We start from the raw sequence: 19,828 nt of genomic DNA, 5'->3' as shown, positions 1-19,828 counted from the left end.
AACTGAGCTTGATCATGGTGTGTGAATGATTGATCAAATATTCTCGAGTTGCTAAACGAATTAGAGAAACATGTCCGAAATGTGTACACACCATCGTCTATGCGAAGAGTAATTACTTCTCCTAAATTTCATTCGTCGAAAATTTTTAGCGATGTTAGCAAGGGAAAATGATCGTTGCTGAAAAATCTAGGGATATTCTTAATAAAAACAAACTTGCAATTGAGGCTTCAAAAAAATGATTGGAAGGGAGAAAACGTAACGTACAAAAACAAATCTGGGATGTACTCGTACGAAAGCTGCCTCAAATCGTCTCTGCTTTTCGTAATCTCTCGCTTTAAGAGATGCGTAAGACGTTTGCGTGTACGTTTATGTGCAAATTTTTGTTTCATGTGCAGAAGTATAGAATAGTGTGGTATTTAATCTTGTGCATAATGCGCTATAACTCCCAACCGCACCAGTTGACTCTATTTCCTCTTATTCTGACAATCTTTTTGTTTTCAATTCATTACAGCAGGAATCGAATCAATGACGAGCACAAACCAAGTTCAATTTAAGAGTGTTTACATTATGCACCTTTTTATTAAAATTCTTAAGATTGAATTATAACAATTTTTTAGTTGGCGATACACAATGTCATACCTGCACGCAAAATAGTTGCTATGTCCATTTATATTTTCTCAGACTACAGCAGATCAATTCTGGTAACGTCGAAACTATGCGTGACCTTTGTGACAACCTCGTTATAAAATAAAAAAAGATGATTTGCTTATACACGTTTTATTTTTTCCAAATACTTCCACTCCGATGTAAAAAGATTAAAATCAAACGGGCAGAATATTTTCTATCATTTTCCCTTTACCTTAAATGTCATGGTCACCACTGAATACAGATCGTAGAAAACTGTCAAACGTTTATGAAGCAGCACCTTACAAAGCGGTCTCCCTTTATTAAGCGGTCGTATTCGCCCTTCACCGAGTCCTAACGGCGTTTTTGTGGTGTCCTCTACCTGTACTTAACGGTCACTTAAAGTGGAACCATTCAAATGAAATAATAATAATCTTTCAGGTTAAATTTGATCCATTTTCCTCCCGAAATCAATGTTAGTAGTATTTTTGAATGAGTCTTTGTACATGTAGTGGTTAATCATGGTATAAAATGGCGATTTTACGGTTTTTTTTTAATACCCCTATTTTGTGGAAGCTGTATCAAGCTGTATCAAGAAATTAACTTTTCACCTCTCATTGTCACTATCTCGCCCCATTTCAATGACAATATTCAAACCAGAAATATCCCAAAGTGTAGACAAGGACAAATATTGATAACAAATTCCTGCAGAACAATGGCGAAACAATGGTCCCAATCAGATGTTTTCCACTGTGAAACTTTCTCGCTATAAAAATTAATTCATTTCACGCAGGACTGCCAGCAGGTTTCGGTGGAATAGAATTTTTATCTCTTTCAAAAAGAGTAACGACAAAAGTTATGAAATAAAATTGCTTTGGTCACCTTGAGTAATAGCCGTAAAGCCATTTGTTATATCGGATTTTTTTTAGAATAACGAATGGTTTTTAGAGTGATAATTTGATTTGTGGAGTTGTCAATTTATTGTAAAATATTTGTTTTATATTTCTCTAGAGCACAACATTCGTACAAAAATATCATTATTGTGGAGATACTTCTTTCAATTACCAAACACATTTATTTAAAGATTCAACAGGATTATAGCTGTCACCGCCTTGATAGGATTATAGATGTCACTGCCTTGATACCGATTGATATCGATTAATTTATGAAAGAGAAAAGTTTTAGTTTGCAGCCTCACCATCTAATATGAGCTTCAAAACGCAACAACATACCTCCAGATAGATTGAAGGATCTCCTCGCTTAATACCTTAAGACGGATTGGTGTCTAACTATGCAGCTTAGGGACAAGGTCACCTGTATGCATTCAAAATAGCTCAAACTGCCCAAAATGTTTGATGTTCGTTATTGTTAACCACTTTGACGATCTCTATCCTCAGCCACTCAGATTTTCACTGCTTATGTATGCACCCCTTCCTTGTCTTTTTGTTTTTGTTTTTTAATTTACGAGCTGATATTTTGTCATCTTCTTCATGCTGAAGGAAGTTTTGGATGGCTTTAAATATTACTCAAACTTTATGACTAGCCATTTTAAGTTTTAACTGTAAGGAAAAGTTGTTCTTTAAGTTAAAGCAATGACGTCGGAGACCCGCAAATGCTCTGATCGCGAAAAGAGACAAAGTGTTAGCAGGTGACAGCAAGCTTTTGGTGATTAACGAGTACAGATAGATAATTTTTGGTCAGAACGAAATGTTATTTACCCACCTGATAATTTATTTTAAACTCGTTCCACTTTTTTTCTCTTCTGTCGTTTTCACGAGAGCATTTTTGCGAATCCTTTCAAGCTTCGTGGATCGCAATGGTACAGTGACTACACAAAAGACTGAGACTGATGCATTTAAGTGTGGGCTCCTGGAGAAGTTTAAATTCTATTTTTTTCACTTCAAAGCAGGATATTGAATTTTTATAACGCATGCTGTAATCATCATTCGCACAAAACACTGATAACTTCAAAAAGCTGCAGGGTGCCTTTTTCATGGGGTGAGAGGCACAGGTTCGAGCTGCTGTTAAGAAGTCAAGCAGTTAAACTGCTGTTGGGACATGAATCAAATAACTGATAGAATCGTTTGCTTGGAGAGAAATCAATGCAGACTGTGACAGACAAAACATTGATAAGCGCATTCCTTACGGAGACAAGAGTGGTGTGATTTTATCCGATTGATTGGAAATATTCGGGAAATTGTTTGGCGTCAATTCTTATGCCTTTGAAAAAAATTCAGAATTTTTGAATAATAAATGTGAAGCGAATTCGCGAAATAAAGGGTGTTATACAGGTTCTTCTGTGTCAGTTTCCATTATATTAAATATTTATCGCCGCTTTTATTTCAGTCAACAGGATAGTTTTTATCTCTGATTTGAAATTTTACCGAAGGGATGAATAGTCGAGGCATCTTTGAAAAGGGCTTTGTATGAAGTGTAAATCAGCCAAGTTTAAGGAGATATCTCGTTCCACTAGGTTCAAGGTTAAGGCTAGGGTAATGGATTTTAGACGGTATAGCCCGGTGTGTTACCAGAAAAAAGGGGCCGACGCTCAGACTTATTTTAGTGAATGAACAGAAGGAAAAGGAACCTATTGAGAAGATCAGGTTGGGAGAGAAAGGGGAACGACTGGTGGAATATGCTCTATCCTTTAGCCATTAATGAAATCGAGGCAAAGTTATCTGACAAAACTCATGACTGTTGTCACGTTAACTTTTTGTTCTTATTTCAGACATCATGGCTCTGTTGTTTAGGGGGCAGACAACTCTATCCAAGAGATAAATCGCTTTTTAGGGGACGAGTGCTAACAAAACGTGCTGCACAATCCACCATGAAACCAGTGAAATGCCATAGGGTGTTTTACGTGAAAAAGTATCTTTGAGATTCATCCGTAACCCAGTTAATACAAATATCTGTTGAAAATTGTAAATCTTTGATACGCCGCATTTTGATTCGTCTAAGCTCGACTAAATAGTATTTTAAGCGTGAATACGGCCCCATCAATCGCTATCAAGATGATTACATTTCTTTGATTGCACTGCCTCTCAGTCAACCAGCGGTGCGACCAAAATTAATATTCGTAATAAAATCATAAAAAAACACTCTGCGAGATGAGGGCGAAAGAAAGAATGAGAGAGATCGGCGGTCATAATATACAGGTGAATAATGCTTATTGATGGAGTTAGTTCAGGCCGGCGGGTCATGACGCACGAACCTCGCTGCTCACGGCAAGTACTTCGTGGCCTCGTGCCAAATTTTTTCTGTCCGGCGTTGAAGTTGAAAGTTCTAAATGATAAACTGTTTTGCAATAAAATATCGCAGAATGTTATCTTAATTCTTTTAAGTCTTTTGCGATTCCTTTCACAATTTAACCTTCAGACATTTCTGCAGTGACATCCTCTAGCTACTCCTGACTGTTTTTTCTTTTGCGAGGTTTGTCTGCTCTTTTAAGTAATGTATACTGATCTTAATTAGCTCACTTAAGGTACGGCAAATAATTAGTTCAAGTTATAGATACTCTTTCACTGCTAATGGCATAAAGGCTAATCGAGGCGGCGGAGAGGCGATATTCATTTACAGGGGAAAAGAAATTTACAAAGAGAAAAGATTACGGAAACTCATCAAAAATCCATAGGCATTAAACGAAAGAAAACTGGATAAATAAAACTAAAGTTATTCCTAAATAGTGATGTTTTACAAGCTATTAAGATAATGCTTTAGATTTTTCAATCACATGAGAGACTTCAATAAGGTTCTTATCTAGCTTTAGGTTATCTCGATGTATTTACTTCATCTTCTTATGCAATTTGGATTCACAAGGCGATCTGATACAGTAAGGAATAGCGTTCCAGCCTTGATTAATTCCCTTAACAGCAAAGCGCATCTCTGACTGTCATTTTCACCGCCTGTTTTATTTCAGAAATTTTCCAGCAGTAAAGAAACGGGTTCAACGCCGAATTTAAATAAACCAAAATCACTGATAAGTCCCAGATTAGAACATTAAATGATGACAAATGATTATTGAACAAAGATGTAACAATACCAAAGGGAAGATAGCAAACAATTAATGCCACCTGAACCCACAGCACACTGGACACTGCCTTACGGTATCGCGGTATATCCATTGCAATTTGCTGTCTCCGTTGCTGTTGACATGGACGATCTTGCACTTCGAATTGGTGGCGGCGAATTGTGCAGAAAATCATTATATACGAGAAGACCGTGGTTGTCAGACTGCAGGACACGATAATCAGGCCATACCAAAAAGTTATCAGGAAACTCACTAGGTACGATATTGCCGCGACGCTACACACGATCCAAAAGATAAGTACAAGAGAAAAGGTTCGCTTCAGGGTTACCACTTGTCGGTATCTCAGGCCTAACAACAGGGCTAGAAGTCTGTCCACACTTACTGCAGTGACTGTCAACAGGGAAACTGTTCCCAACATATAACCCACGATGAAAGATATTGCTGAAGAGAATTGACAAAGGTGCCATTCACCCAGGAGGAGAGATATCAGATAGGCAATGTTGCTTGGTTCTGCAATGAGACCAACTAAAAGATCCGTCGTCGTTAGACAACGGAGCAACAGTTTAGACGGCGGATGAAGGGAACAATCCTTGCGGAGGGCGAACAGGATGAGAGCATTTCCAAGAAAGGCAACGACGGATACAATTGTATTTATCGTTATTAGATAGAATAGTTGCCCTTGTACTGCGCTTGTGGCATCCATCGAGCATCGCATCTTTTGGAATGTTTCAGCCTGCCCTTCGGTTTGGGTGTAGTTTGCACTCGTCATTTTAACTTATCTACTTATGTGTAGCTTTCTAGACACATTAAGCGTAAGACGCGTAGACAACGGGAAAATTGTTCTGAAACTGAAAAATAAGAAGCAGGTGGGCACGAATTTAAATATTAGCTCTGTACATAAGTTTCAAAAACAGAAATTGGGAAAATAAATTTGCCAAACTTTCATTTTGATGTGTTCGTGTTGTTTTAAACTGATAAAAGTCCATTTAAACCATTTCCGTTTGTTTTATAAAGTAATGTTTATCTTTTTTGGAGTGATGTTTTTAATTGCGCCGAAAAGGTAGCGAAATATTCCAAGCGAAGTCGGATTAGCTGAATAAGTTTTACGATTAAACTAATATTCAAATCTATAGTTAACCAAAGAGCTGAAGTCTTTCGCGTGGCCCTTATGCTCTGAAATAAATGCTGGAAAATTTCTACTACTTTCCTAATTATTAATTTACTTACCATACTGATTAAAATTAATCACAGAATCATTTCCTTGCTTTTCTAGCGTCTCTGTCTCAGAATCCTTTCCCAGTCATTTCTTGAATAGTGATTCTCTATTAACAACCTGTGAAGATAAGTAATTACAATGTGAGAAAAAATGGGACGCGTCTGAAAAAATTCGAAATGAACAGCATGCATTCATACTGCCATATCATCCTAAATATATAATCATTTTTACTGCAGTCTGTTTCATAATTTGCATCAAAGATTGCATAATGGGAGAGAAAGATCCTGATGAGGAGTTGATCCTTTAAGAAGATATGACGGATTTTTTTAATAACGGTTTGGCATTTCTTTAATGGCGGAAATGAAAAAAAAAAAAAAAAATGGCTCAGTTTACTTTGTTTGACATGCGACTTATCGGCAGCTTTCTTAATATGGAAAATACTACGTTATCAGGTATCAATATTGATCCCCTCTTCCCTATCCAGCTATCATTGCCTTCACCTCCGGCAAAGTGAAAGTTTAATTTTTCTTTCCAAAATTATTGGTAAATTAGTAACTTTTTTCCAATGAAAATGTTGGCCACATATCTTAAAGGGCACTCACTCACTTAGCTAACCTCAGCTGACTGTCAAAACATACAGAATGCTCTAGTTAATATCTCAACATCCAGCAAATGGAACAATACCTTCTCGGACTTCTCAAAGTAAAGTAACGTGACTCCACTTTGTAAGTAATCACAAACTCGTGCAGTTTCGTACTCGATTGGAAAGAGAGTTTTGCATTACGCGCAGGAATTGATAAATTTTAGATGGAGTGAAGTCTCTATAGGAGAATATCACCATTAGGGTGTGTATAAATTTCTTCTATTATTTTATCCACTTCCGGCAAAAGTGAGAGTTTTAATTTTATTTCAACATTTCTTAAGAATTAACCTCGTACCAATAAATAGGTAGATAGGAAAAATCCGAGGAAACCTTCTGCAATTCTTTTTCTCAGATAAGCAAACTTTGTCGAATTATATTTCTTCCAAATATAGCAAAGAAGAGCATTTATATACATTATTTATTAATAATATTTAAAATTACTTTATTTACAAAAAAATCCCGCTTCCTCTTAATTGTCAAACTAAGTGATAATGACTTACGTTAAATTAAGTTTCAACGACGAACTCAAATGGAGCAGAAATTGACTTAACTTTTGTCAGTATATATTATCTTTTGTGACTTACTAATGCTCTAATTCCATATACAGTTAAATGCTTGCCTAATCGTCCCCTTGACAACTTGTCTAATTTCACTAATCCTCCAGCAGTAAAGAAATGGGTTTAACGACGAGTTAAGATAAACCAGACTCACTGTTACCGTCCAAGAGACAAAATACGATGATGAAATGCTCTCATGACTAAACAAAGCTATGACTATACTATATGGAAGATAGCAAACAACCAACACCGCCTGCACCCACAATGCAGTGTACACTGCCTTTCTGTATCGAGCGATGTTTAGTATTGTTTGGTTGGTTTGTTGTTGTTGGGTGCGTTGTTTCACATCGATCTGATGACGACGAATTGCGAAGAAAATCTTTGTGTAAGAGAGGATTGCGGTTACTAGACATAATGTTATTACTATGCGACCATACCAAAATGTTATTTGGTGACCTACCAGATACGTTGCAGAGACTAAAGAGGACAGAACCCAAAAGGTTGTAAGGACTACAAACGTTCTCTTTACGGTTACTATTTCTCTGTATCTCAGCCACATGAACAGGGCTAGAAGTCTGTCCACGCTTATTCCAGTTAAAGTTAGTAAGGACACTGAACCTAACATATAACCTGCCATGAACGATGCTACAGCTGAAAATCGACAAAGATTCACATCGTAATTGATAATGGACGTTAAATAAGTGATATTGAGTGGCTCCACAATGAGAGCAACGCCTAGGTCAGTTATTGCTAAACAACGGAGTAAAAGTCGAGACGGTGTTGGAAGGGAAGAATCTTTTCCAAGAGCAACTAAAATCAGCGTGTTTCCAATAAATGCAGTGACAGATATGATAATGTTCAGCAATAGAATGTATGTTAAAATCTCGTGTATTCCACTCGTCAAGACCATTGAGCACCGTATTTCTTCAAACGATTTAGCCTGTACTACAGCTCCGCTATAATTTCTGATCCCCATTTTTCCTGAAAACGTGGGATGTTTCGACGACAGCAAGTTTGGGTGCGTCTGCGTCTGTGTACTGCGTTCTAATGAAGTTAAAAGAAAGGAAAGTAGGAAGTGTATAAGATGTTTGCTTACCACATTTCGATCCATTAAGACTTAAGTCAAAGGCGGTATTTTAATTTCCGGCTTCCTAACTGTTACGTTAATTTATGGAGAAGGACAGAACTCTTTCTTAATGGTACTATTAAATTTAAGGCCAAGTAATTGAAAAAAGGATTAAAACCAATTTTAATTTTTTCAGGAGTCATAATTCATTTGAACAAATATTTGAAGCTATTTTAAATTCTTAAAATAAAAGGGTAGCGATGCTGATTGGTTATACTAGTAAGGGACTCCATTTGGCTATCCACTTAAAGCATGTCATAAAATTTAACTAATATCTTCAAAATACATGAGGCAAGCGGCGTTATTTGAGATGTAGATGTCAAAGCGAGATGTCAACGTGCCTCAATATTGATCAGGTACCGCCACAAAAAAAAAAAGCAAAAACGAAAACAAAAACAGAAAACAATATTTTTAAAAGTTACCAACCATGTAAGCGATCTAGAGATGATTAGTTTAGATCCAGGACCAAATTGATCAATCCTCCCACAGAGCCAGCCGGACTAACGATACAAATACGGCACTACTAATGTACAGTAGCAATATATGTGAATGGAAAGGATTATTTTTAAGAGTATGCTTTTACTTAAGGTAAACTCAGTTACGACTATGATTAAGCTGTGCAACTAGACCTTGTTCCACAGAAAAAAAGGCGACTGAAGGCGCGTGCCAATTTTTAATTTTCGAGTTACATTAGTAAGCTCATTTGAACAATGCTGCTAGTTTGAGGAAAATTCGCGAACGTCAATTACGGTCTTCCTTTGTAATTTGCTGTACTAACTCATATGAAACAGAACTTCCTCTCCTAATATTGGTTTTCGGCATAAGTCATGGAAGGAATGATTCTAATAACTTCATCATCCACAATTAGAATGAGGAACAGATATTTTTAATCGATAGTTACGTTCTCTTTCAAAAACGTTCAGGGGCAAAATTCAAGGAACGAAATAAATTTGTGGCAAGGAGAAAAGTGAGCGTTGAGGAACAGATAATGTCCAAGAACAGATATACGAGCATATTTTCGCGATAAATAGAGGCCATTTTTTTCTTATCCTCCAAATATTTTGCAACGCGCGTGAAAAATGTTTAGAAAAAGCTTACTGTTTTCTGCGTGGTATGTTTTCTTTTGAGCGTTCTCTGGCACGACTTAAGGAACAAACATTTATTTCCCTTCTTCTGTAACAATGGTAAACACTCTCTCATCTTAAATCAAATTTTTAAACAAAAGTTTATCGTAGTGCACGTAAGGTTTGAAAATTGGAGGGTATCACTTAAGTGATATCCTCGGATAACCCCAGTTTCAGCTGGGGAATATTTGTTAATGAGATGCGTTAAGACCAGTCGCGCGCGAGCAAGAATATTTGATGAATCATGAAGTTAATTTATGGTGAGTGAGGGAGGATTTTGTGGTTGTCATTAGAGGGGGGACATGTTTGTTTGTTCATAAAATCGTACCAGGGAACACTGAAAGGTGAACATCCTACACAGTGAACGGTTAACTGTTCTTAAACACTTTTTTTTATAGTAATTTGAAAAAAATAGTTGAAGGATGATAAACAAAATAGCCTCCATTTGGCGCGGAAATATACTTGTTCGTTCTCTCTTCAAGGACGAGATTACTCATGTTTGCGGGAAACCTTAGGCGTGTTGACTTAAGTCAAGGAAGATGTTATTCAGTGACAGCTAGATATGATCTTTTATGACACATAATATAAATAATGTAGATGCAAGTGCGAACAGGACCAAACTCGGTCCTGACAGGATACAAGTAAGTTCGAAACACGCAAACTTGGGTTTTTTCGCAGAGTTAGTGTTGTAAATGATTAAATCATACAGTTTTTCGTCAAATATGTGTTTTTCAACTTTGCTGTCATTATTTAGTTAAGGGCACGGGTTTCTGTACATTCTTGCTGCCCAAGCCATTTGTTTAGCCTTCACGTGCACGTCACATAACTAAGTGTTTGTTTTTACTTCTGAAACTGAGAGACCCGGCTTTCTCTTTACGAAATAATCCTGAGAGAACTAACGATCAATGAGGATAACAGTTATTCCAACGCAATGTATCAAAGAAAATTTTTTCTGTTTGTTAGGCCGCTATTTGGCGGTTACAATTTACGCCGGATAACTCTAGGCACGATTTGTGAAGGCTTTGATTGATGCTGTCGATTTCACTTTGGTGGTAATTCAGGATTTTGACTGAACGTCAATAAACAGTATGCTCAAAAGATCGCTCAAAAGTTAAAATAATCCGTTGTTGTTGTTTCAAACATTATTAGCTAGAAATAATAGTTTACCATATCGTATAAACTCTGACTTAATGACAAAATCTAGGCCCCGTCTGTTACCGCATCAACATTGTCACGTTTTGCTTTCCCTATTTCATACCTTTTTTTGCACCGATGAATGCTCTCCCAATTCTGCCACACTGCGAAAATTTTTGAGCTACGAGCGAAATCGTGCTTTTCTCTTCCTCTTGTCATGGCGAAGTGGCAAAGGGCAAGCTAAGTGAGAACTTGTCAACATTATATGTGGATGCTCGCTCTGCAACCATATCTCATCCTCATTACTTTTCATTTAAACCAAATGAGGAAATGTAATTTGACGAGTTCGACATTTTCTTTATTGTACGAAGTAGAGTTATCAAGTCACATCTCGTTTAATTAAGTAGGTCCGTTTCGGCAACCATTGGATACGTACAAACGTTGAATAATCAATAAACTTTTGGTGGCTTGACTCAATTGCCCCATGGTGATAGTTGGCACGATTTCCGCTTAGTCCTTCAAACATGGTTGCTATCAAGTTGTGTTTATTTGCGTCAAAGCGAAACTTGAAATCGTATTAGATAGCAATAAAAGGTTTCCCTTTTTGATCAAAGGTAAAATTTGAGAAATAAGATTGATTCGTTTCGTTTCCACATGTGTTAGAAGCAAAGCTGTTCGAGGGTGAGGTACCGCTTACGACGTTCGGTAAGGACTGGATGTTATACGTTACTCAGTTCATTGAAATATTTCCTGTGTTTTTAATACTGGGAAGAAGACCTGTTAAATATTTGCTAAGAGGGTGGGACGAACTCCTTAGTTGTTCTATGAGATATCTAGTTGGGTCTCATCACTGATCATTTCCACTAAGATTCGCGTTGTCATTGCATCTATTGTGATAATTATTGAGTTTAAATATCCTTTCTGCGCTCTGTTACGGAAAAAGTGCTCTTGTTAACTGCATAAATGAGGAGGAACTTGTCTAATGTAGTTTTTACAGCATTTCTCACTTCGCTTATCTTCCAGAAGTAAAGAAACGGGTTTAAAGATGAATTAAAGTACACTAAGGATATCGTAACCTCCAAAAAGAAAAATTTTGATGGCGTGAGTTTACTATTACTAAAGAGAACACCCACAACACCATAAGGAATATAGCAAGCAACTAAAGCCAGTTGGACCCACAATACACTGATCACTGCCCTTCTGTATCGCGCCAGGTTCCTAGCTTGACCCGGTATTCCATCAGAAGCATTTTCTTGTGCACGAGTTCGATGGTGGCGTAATGTAAAGAAAATCTTTGTATAGGAACAAATTGAAATGAAAATACATGACGGTATGAAAATGTAGCCATAAAGAAAGGTGATAAGATGGTTTAAGAGATATAGTGTGGCAGCTGCAGTGGAAACAAACCAAAAGGTAATCACAGCCGCATATGTTCGCTTTAAAGTTACAATGAGTTTATATCTCAGCCCCAGTAACAAAGCGAGAAGTCTGTCCACGCTTATTGCCGTTATTGTTAACAAAGATACGGAAGACAAAATATAACTTGTTATGAAACATGCCTTATATGCATAGAGACAAGTGTTCCAATCCTCCTTTAATAGGGACACCCAATAATTGATATTCAGGGGTTCTGTAATCAGACCAACGCAGAGATCAGTTGCTGCCAGACAACGTAACAAAAGCTTCGAGGGCGGATGAAGCGAAGTTTCCTTTCGAAGAGCCACCAGCACGAGAGTATTTCCAAGAAATGCAACGACGGAAAGAAAGCTATTAAACGCTATGAGATATTTGAGATGTCCTTCCATTCCTCTTGTTAAGGAGTCTGAGCATCGCCGCTGTTCAAACACCCCAGAGTATTTTTCGCCATCAGTAAAGTTTCCTTTTTCCATAAGATGAGTTGTTTCTAATAAATATAACCAGAACGTAACGATTAAAAGAAAAGTACTTGGATTTTTTTAAATATATCTCTTGCTACGCGTGTATAATTTGGGAGGAGAAGATTTAAATTTTGTTATAGTACGAAAATGAACCTGACTTGCTTTGTCCAAATCGAAGCAAACTGTCGCTTTGCAACTCTAGGAGTTAAAGGCTTTAGGGGGAAATACGGAACCACAATCAATTTGATCGCCTGCTGTCAGTAAAAGGACGGAAATGATTTTATATTTTCAAATTCTAATGTAAACAAATATTGGTCTGTCTCGTGATTTTTAACTAAAGTTACACAAGAGCTGATTTTTCCTGCATTCAAAATGAAGACACATTTGCCTCGAGGTCTTATTCCAACAAACTTTATTAATCATGCTGTTTCTAAGATTGATGCTTTTTAATTGCAAATATGCATTTAAAAAGAATTTACGATATCAAATATTCCCTTAAGAGATTTTTGGCCGATTGAAATTGAACTGAGTAAATTACTAGTTCCTACAGTGTTATTGACACTGCTGATTTGTTGTATTTCAATGTTAAGTGCAATTTATCTTTCATTTGATCACAAAGTCTTGCGGTCGGATGTATTTAAGCGCCTAACGTCTCTTACTGACAGCTATACTTCTATATCCCCGTTAACGTCTATTGGGAAAATCTTTGCTTCCATTATGAAAGACGTCACATTGCAGATTATTCTGTCAACCGTAGGCAAAGTTGACGAATATCCTCCTGCAAGCCAACCTCGAGCGCAGGGTAATTTTTGCTCTTTGTCAGCGTTTTGATCGCCAAATGACCTAGGTATGTCATGTATGGGGAATTATTATCTACTCAATACATATTATGTCCTATACTTTACATACATACAGTAAAGTCCATAATAATTCCCCATACATGACCTGCCTACAACAAAAAACGACCATACCGCTGACAATGAGCCAAAATGACCCTGGGCTCGAGATTTCGAGATTGAATGCAATCTTGAGGTTAAACTTGAGTCGGGTTGTGGTGTTGTGCCACAGATCAAACGTCGGCTCAAGTGGCAACGTTGTAAGGAATTAGTGACGTGCTCTCAGGCTGTCTCACAAAAGTAAAAAACAAGAACTCAAGCCAGCAAGTCACTGTATTTTAAAGACATCGTATGTCAGCTTTCAAACTCTTTACGGTGGCCAATCTACGTCAACGACTTAGTTGATAATACTAAATTGCGGGTATATGTTTAATGTTTTAATTTTTTCATAAAGTCATAAATGAGTACACTAATATAGACATTTCTCATTTTATTCTGTTGTACTCAGATTCTGTAAAATACTCTCAGAGGGGGGACAAACAATTTTCAAATTCAGCTTTTTTAACAGGATTGTTGATAGGTGGAATGCTTGACCACAGTCAACTCGTTGTGCTCCAAGATTTTTAGTTCTAAGAACTGTAAGAAGAGAGTAGCTGATTTCTTGGCTACACGATAGTCTCCTGCATATTTCAAGTTTGAAAATTTGAGTGAGTCACATGCTTGGGGAATTTAACGGATTCTTTGTTATGAACAAATAAAGAAGTCTTGACTGTTCTCTGCTCTGTTGTAAAGCGCTTAGGAAGCAGCTAGAGCACTCGAGGTGAGGCGAAACTCTCAACCACGTCTTGTGTTTTCCCATTGACTTCTTTCCTATTTTATCCACTTCCTGCGTGTTTTCCAACAGAACAGAGCACAGTCAACGCTTCTTTGTTTGTTAATTTTTAGGGAATTTCTTATTTATACGTTGTTGAGTTGTTGATAGGGTCAGTTAAAAGACCGGAGTTAAAGAGGGTGGTTTTTGTTAGTTAAGTTAGCGAGTTTTTGTTAGGGGGATGAAACCAGAAACTGATGTAATTCTGGAAATTAAATGAACTGAAAAGCGGCGATTTTCACAACTTTGACGAGAAAATTTTAAGTAGCAATTTAAAAGAAAGCTTGAAGGGGCTGTCATATTGAGACTCAATAAGGGAAACTTCACTCAAGATTTCTCTATTTTTCGAATGCGTTAGAGAATGGCCCCATATTCCTGTGCTGAACACTGCCCCCGCTTCGTGTGTTTTCGATAACCCTCTAAAAATGCTCCGTTGATAAACAGCTCAAAAGGTAAAAGTGAATGCAACCCAAGAACATGTCATTGAAATCGAACTAAGTGCTGGTAAATTATCCTGAATCTCAAGAATTAAATGCAGATTAATGGGGAATTAACTATGGCTGTATGAAATTGATCTTTGTTGTGGAATAACAAATATTTCCTTTCAAACTTAGCTATATTCCACGAAGTCACAAGAACTGCTTAAACTTCAATAGCTGGAAAAAATTAGCCGCATGGGTCCCCAGCGTGTAGATACGGGGGTTAGGTAGTTTTCAAATACCTATATATTGCATTTTTTCGATTAAACGCCACATCCAATCTAAAGAATGCGGCACTCAGAGTGGAGTACATATTGAAAACTGTAATGATGTAGTTTTAAGTATTGTATTGTAAGATCATAATGATGTTTGTTAAAATAATAAATTAATTGAAAAGATAATACTAAAAAATTGCGGAATTTTTCTTTTATTAGAAAATTATGACAAAACAAAATAAATCTATATTACACATAACAAGGGAGTAGTCTACGTCTTTCTACTTATACAATTCACGGGCCAAATAAGTAAGATGCTGTCTTGGCAAAGTAGGAATTCATTGGATCGTGAAGTCAACACCTCAAATGTTTCTGATTTTTCCTGGCTGAATATTACATTTCTCTTCCTTGAAGTTCGTTTGAGTAGGACCAACCTCGGAACTATAATGTTACCCAAAGACAGATGTTGTTTCTGAGCTGTTAGGCTACTTGTAGCTGTACCCTCAACCCCCCCCCCCCTTTTTGCCTATCCTTTTGTCAATTCTGATTGGCTAGAGTTGGTAATTTATTTTCATTCTAACAAACAAGGCGGTGAACAAAATGCTTTCATGGTCGACTTCTCAGACAACAACGATCTACGACGAGGTTTTAAGGCAAGTTTGCGCAACGTTTGGGATAGAGACATTTCAAGAACAGCAGAAAGCCATAGATATATTTTTCGAAGTTAACGATGTCTCTGTTTCGTTACCAACTGGTTATGGAAAATCTTAAATATATCAAGCAGTGCCAGTGACCGATCGCCTCTCCTCTCCAGAACAACCAGTCACTATATTTATCGTGCCAACAAACTTTCGGTCTCTTTGCTAAAGGTGTTGCGAAGCTATTAAATTAAAGCTAGTTGTTTCTTGCAACGAACCTTTCGACTGAAAAAAGTTTGCAGCGTAACTATCTCTTAAAGAAATCTGTAAAAATCTTGAGATTCTGCGGCAAACGATCCAAAAATGGAAAATGGAAAATGAATTCCCTTTAATGTTGTTGTTTATCTTCCGTTTCACCTTGAGGGCGTGGTGGGGGAGGGGGGAAGGTGCGGCTACACGTGTGATTGGTGACACTTCCGTGACTTGTTCATGGACTAAACCTCTGATGGGCAGCAAAGTGCTTGTCTAATTGTCGCCTTCACTTCTTGTCTCACCTCACTAATTTTCCAACAATAAAGGAACGGGTTAAGCGTAGAGTTTAACTTAACCAGAGTTACAACACATTCTAAGACAATCAAGTCAAACGTAGACAATTTTTCTGTAGTAAGGTTGACTGTTGTAATACTGTACGGTAGAAAGCAAAGTACGAGTGCCACCTGCACCCATAGTGCACTGTATACCGCTTTCCTGTATCGCATCATATTCAGGGAGACTTGCTGGCCCGGTTGTTGCGGTTCATTAACTTGCATTTGATTCTGGTGACGACGGAGAGAAAGGAAAATAGTTGTGTACGAGAACGTTGCTGTCATAATACAAAATGGTGTGACGATGTAGTTATGCCAGATGATTACTTGGGGATTCACAAAGTAGGAATTCGCGGTGACTGTGGCCACAACCCAAATGATGATAACGAAGACATATGTTCGCTTTAAAGTAACAACATGTTTGTACCTCAGCCCCAGTAACAAGGCAAGAAGTCTGTCTATACTTATGGCTGTAACTGTAAACAGAGAGACTGAAAATAGAGGAAAGCCTACCATAAAACGCGTGGTCACTGCATAGCGACAGAGTTTCCAATCTTCGTGAATGAGAGAAAACCGATAAACAGTTGCAACCGGCTCCAATATAAGACCAGCGCAAAGATCTGTTGTTGCCAGACACTTATACAAGAGTTTGGACGGTTGATACAGGACAGTTTCTTTGTGAAGCGCGACAAGGATCAAGGTATTGCCAAGAATAGCGTTAAAGGCTAAAAAGACGCTGATAACTGAAATGCCTATCAAAGCTTTATATTCCTCATCTGTCCATCCTCCCGTGCATCGTAGTTGGACAAGATATTCAGTTGGATCTCTTGCATCTCCAGTTATGTTTACTTGTGTCATTATCACTATTGCAGCATACCAACATCCAAGGAAGGACTTCTCCGAGTTCCGGCTCGTTTAAAGGCGGTTACCGGTTACCATCTCAATTTTGCTTTCCGATCTTTTGCTTTAAGAGAAAAATAATATCCTTTGCTGTTTAGTAATTGTTTCTCGTCGCTCTGTAGGCTTGTGGCTGCTTTTTTAAATTTGTTTTCAAGAGAGCCTATTCAGTCCATGTGATTCAGTGCCACTGAAGGCAATATACCATCTGTGTATTATAACGAGACATTCGAAAGAGGATATTGCACGCTTGATATGAGCGCAGATTCCTGCTCTATTATGCCAACTGGATATATGAAAAGAGTTTAACTATTAGAGCTGCTTTCAAGCTGTCTAACCTTTCATCTCCTATGAAAGGAAAGGAGCAGAGGAAAGTATTTTTGCCATTGTTCATTAAGCACTGTCGTAAGAAAGAGAACCGTCATCGAGCTTTTGTACCAACCCTCTTGTTCTAACTGACATTGGAAACCTTCTGAATAACATCTCTAATGACCACTTGATGGGAAGTTCATTGAATGCGTCCTGCAGTAATATTAGCGCAGTGCTGTGGTGGAAAAATATATATATTTGTGGAGCACTATATAATTGATTAATTGAAGTATTCGCGAGATTGTATCCGTCTACGAGAAATGTTAGCTAAGTTTATCAACCTTAAGATCTCTCGTGATAAGCATTATTCTTGGAAAAAAAAATCACTGTAAATGTTCAACTGACGTGGAACATTCAACACGGCTCTTCACTGGCTATCGTAACAGCATCCTCCCCCGTTGGAAATGTTTTGAGTCACACAAAAATTTTGTCTGTAACATCAATCTATGTACTTGAAATTGTTGTCCAGGCCGCTTTGACAGAAAATTAAGTCGTTGTCCTGATCTCCATTATAACAGAGGAACTTTAGCATCACTGTTGTTCAAAAGCTTGCCGATAATACGCCTAACTGTTATATAGACTATTGATGATCATTTACCCAGAATTTCCCATAGCCAGACCAAATTCATTTGAATTTTTGGACCTGTTATTCACTGCTGATTTTCGATGTGAGAGAAATAGCAAAAGAGAAGATCTTAGTAGACATCAAGTTACGCCTTTGACAACCGGAAAAGTTTTTTTTGATATCTATGATCAGGGTTATATTTCAATTTTTTTCCAAAAGAAGATGAAAAAGAAGTAAAAGAAAAAAAAGATCCTCAGACACAATAGACACAATTAGCGTCGGCAACATTCATATTCTTCACGCACTTGACAGTTTTGGTGCCTATTTCCATTATAGTGTCACCTTATTTAGGATTTATGTTTTTGCTTTTTGAAGACCTGGAGCTCACACTTTGAAGCGACACGAATATCAAATAATGTTAATCAACCATGTCTTTTCAGTCGCTCTAGAGTGTAAATACAGCATTAGTTTTAAATCGTTATGTGTGATGTTCCTTTCCAAACTGTATGGCTTTATTGAGCCTCAATGAGGCGGCCACTTCAAGTATTTCGAGAAGCTTTATTTAAAAGTCCCCCATATCAGTCATGTTAAGGTGCTTACACTGTTAAGGAGACGATTTTTATTGGTGACGATTCTCCGGAAATTACGAGCGGTAATTTTGCAGGACTTGAATGTGGCGATTTCACGACTTAAAAGTGGCAATCATATGAAGAGGGCATTAAGGTAGCACCTTTGAAAAGAACTTAACAGTGATGATAAATCGTTTAAGAACTTTAAAATCCCGAATTTCTGGGAGTGGCAATTCCAAGGAATTCTAAAATGGTTAATTAAGGTTTTAATAACGGTTATTATGATAATTAAGTTCGGATGTAACACACGTTGTTATTGGTTGAAAGAGCGTGTTTCACTTGGGTTGAAAACACGCAGCTGAGCTAAAACTGTCACGCCACCTGCCAATTTGTGCAATGTCATTTCTCGGACTTCTCTTAAACTTAATTTCGTTAATCGAAAATGAAATTTTGGAATAAGCTGGCCGACAAGTAGCAACAGAAGAACAAAATAAACGTTAGTAAAAATGTCAAGCGCAGCAACTGACGTTGTTATACCGTGAGCAAAGACGAACAACTCCAAAGAGAAAACGAAATAGACTGTCCGAGTTTTGAAGGTTTTCACACTCAATTAGATTGTAAGCTTACGTATAGTGTCAAGACTCAAACACAGCTTACACTCGTATAGTACACATAGGTTAGTGATTGCTTCTCGGAAGCTGCTTTTGTAGGTACTTCATCCTTCAGAAAATTGCTTCCTGAGACGTCAATGAGAGCCTCAGTGTATTGCAGTATTTCATCATTAAATGATAATAAGGAGTTCGAAAGAGGATATTGCAGGCTTGATATGAACTATGATTCCTGCTCTACAATACCAACTAGATATATTAGCAAAGAGTAAGGTATCGGCACTACATTTAAGCAAGTCTGTTCAACTTTTCAAACTTGTGTAATAAGCTCTTTCGCAGGAAAGAGAGCTGTCTTTTACTTTTGTAGAAACTACCATGATATAACTGATATGGGAAACCTCCTAAAGAGCATCTTAGAGTAACCACTCGGTGGAGCTGTTAATCAATGTGTCGAGCAGTATAATTATAAAATGCTGAGATGAAGTGAAAAAATATCCATTTGTGATGTGCATATTTGGGATTCGCGAGATTGTATCCGTAAATTAAAAAATAAAAGCCAAATTGACCGACAGTCAATATCTCTCGTGATAATCATGATCTTAAAAAAAAGTTTGTATACACGATTTGTTTACCTTCAAATCCTGCCCCGTTGTAATGTGTATTTGCAATTTTCTTTAGATTTGGACTAAATATACAATTGTTAGTACATAACTTTTCTAGCACAGCACTAGCATTTCTTCATATTTCCAGACCAAATTAATTTTAATTTTTGGTGTCGCATTGTGACGCTCCCTGATCTATTAAAAACTTTTTTAGGCAGACATCAAGTCATGTCATTGACAACCGGAAAAGTTCCGCCTGATAATAGT

At 37.4% G+C, this 19,828-nt stretch overlaps 4 protein-coding genes across 4 annotated transcripts; all 4 read right to left on the bottom strand.

Moving 5' to 3' along the window:
- Positions 1-4,487: 4,487 nt before the first annotated feature.
- Positions 4,488-5,420, bottom strand: LOC131783168 (adenosine receptor A3-like). Its single transcript, XM_059099904.2, has one exon. The coding sequence runs from the start codon at positions 5,418-5,420 to the stop codon at positions 4,488-4,490; it is 933 nt and encodes a 310-aa protein (XP_058955887.2).
- Positions 5,421-6,967: 1,547 nt separating this feature from the next.
- LOC131783180 (probable G-protein coupled receptor 45) lies at positions 6,968-8,094 on the bottom strand. The gene has a single exon (XM_059099917.2). It carries the CDS (start codon positions 8,041-8,043, stop codon positions 7,102-7,104), a length of 942 nt encoding a protein of 313 aa, XP_058955900.2. The 5' UTR covers positions 8,044-8,094; the 3' UTR covers positions 6,968-7,101.
- A 3,265-nt stretch (positions 8,095-11,359) lies between these two features.
- On the bottom strand, positions 11,360-12,350 carry LOC131783174 (trace amine-associated receptor 9-like). The gene has a single exon (XM_059099909.2). It carries the CDS (start codon positions 12,338-12,340, stop codon positions 11,360-11,362), a length of 981 nt encoding a protein of 326 aa, XP_058955892.2. The 5' UTR covers positions 12,341-12,350.
- A 3,511-nt stretch (positions 12,351-15,861) lies between these two features.
- LOC131783173 (adenosine receptor A2a-like) lies at positions 15,862-16,809 on the bottom strand. Its single transcript, XM_059099908.2, has one exon. It carries the CDS (start codon positions 16,807-16,809, stop codon positions 15,862-15,864), a length of 948 nt encoding a protein of 315 aa, XP_058955891.2.
- Positions 16,810-19,828: the final 3,019 nt, after the last annotated feature.

This window comes from Pocillopora verrucosa, chromosome 7 (genome assembly GCF_036669915.1).
Source record: "Pocillopora verrucosa isolate sample1 chromosome 7, ASM3666991v2, whole genome shotgun sequence".
NCBI lineage: Eukaryota > Metazoa > Cnidaria > Anthozoa > Scleractinia > Pocilloporidae > Pocillopora > Pocillopora verrucosa.
The sequence above is the reverse complement of the archived record's forward strand: the minus strand, read 5'-3'. Positions and strand labels throughout refer to the sequence as shown.

Bases quoted from the DNA above. Each gene is read 5' to 3' on its own strand.
- LOC131783173 (XM_059099908.2), bottom strand. From the start codon at position 16,809: ATGACACAAGTAAACATAACTGGAGATGCAAGAGATCCAACTGAATAT.
- LOC131783180 (XM_059099917.2), bottom strand. From the start codon at position 8,043: ATGGGGATCAGAAATTATAGCGGAGCTGTAGTACAGGCTAAATCGTTT.
- LOC131783168 (XM_059099904.2), bottom strand. From the start codon at position 5,420: ATGACGAGTGCAAACTACACCCAAACCGAAGGGCAGGCTGAAACATTC.
- LOC131783174 (XM_059099909.2), bottom strand. From the start codon at position 12,340: ATGGAAAAAGGAAACTTTACTGATGGCGAAAAATACTCTGGGGTGTTT.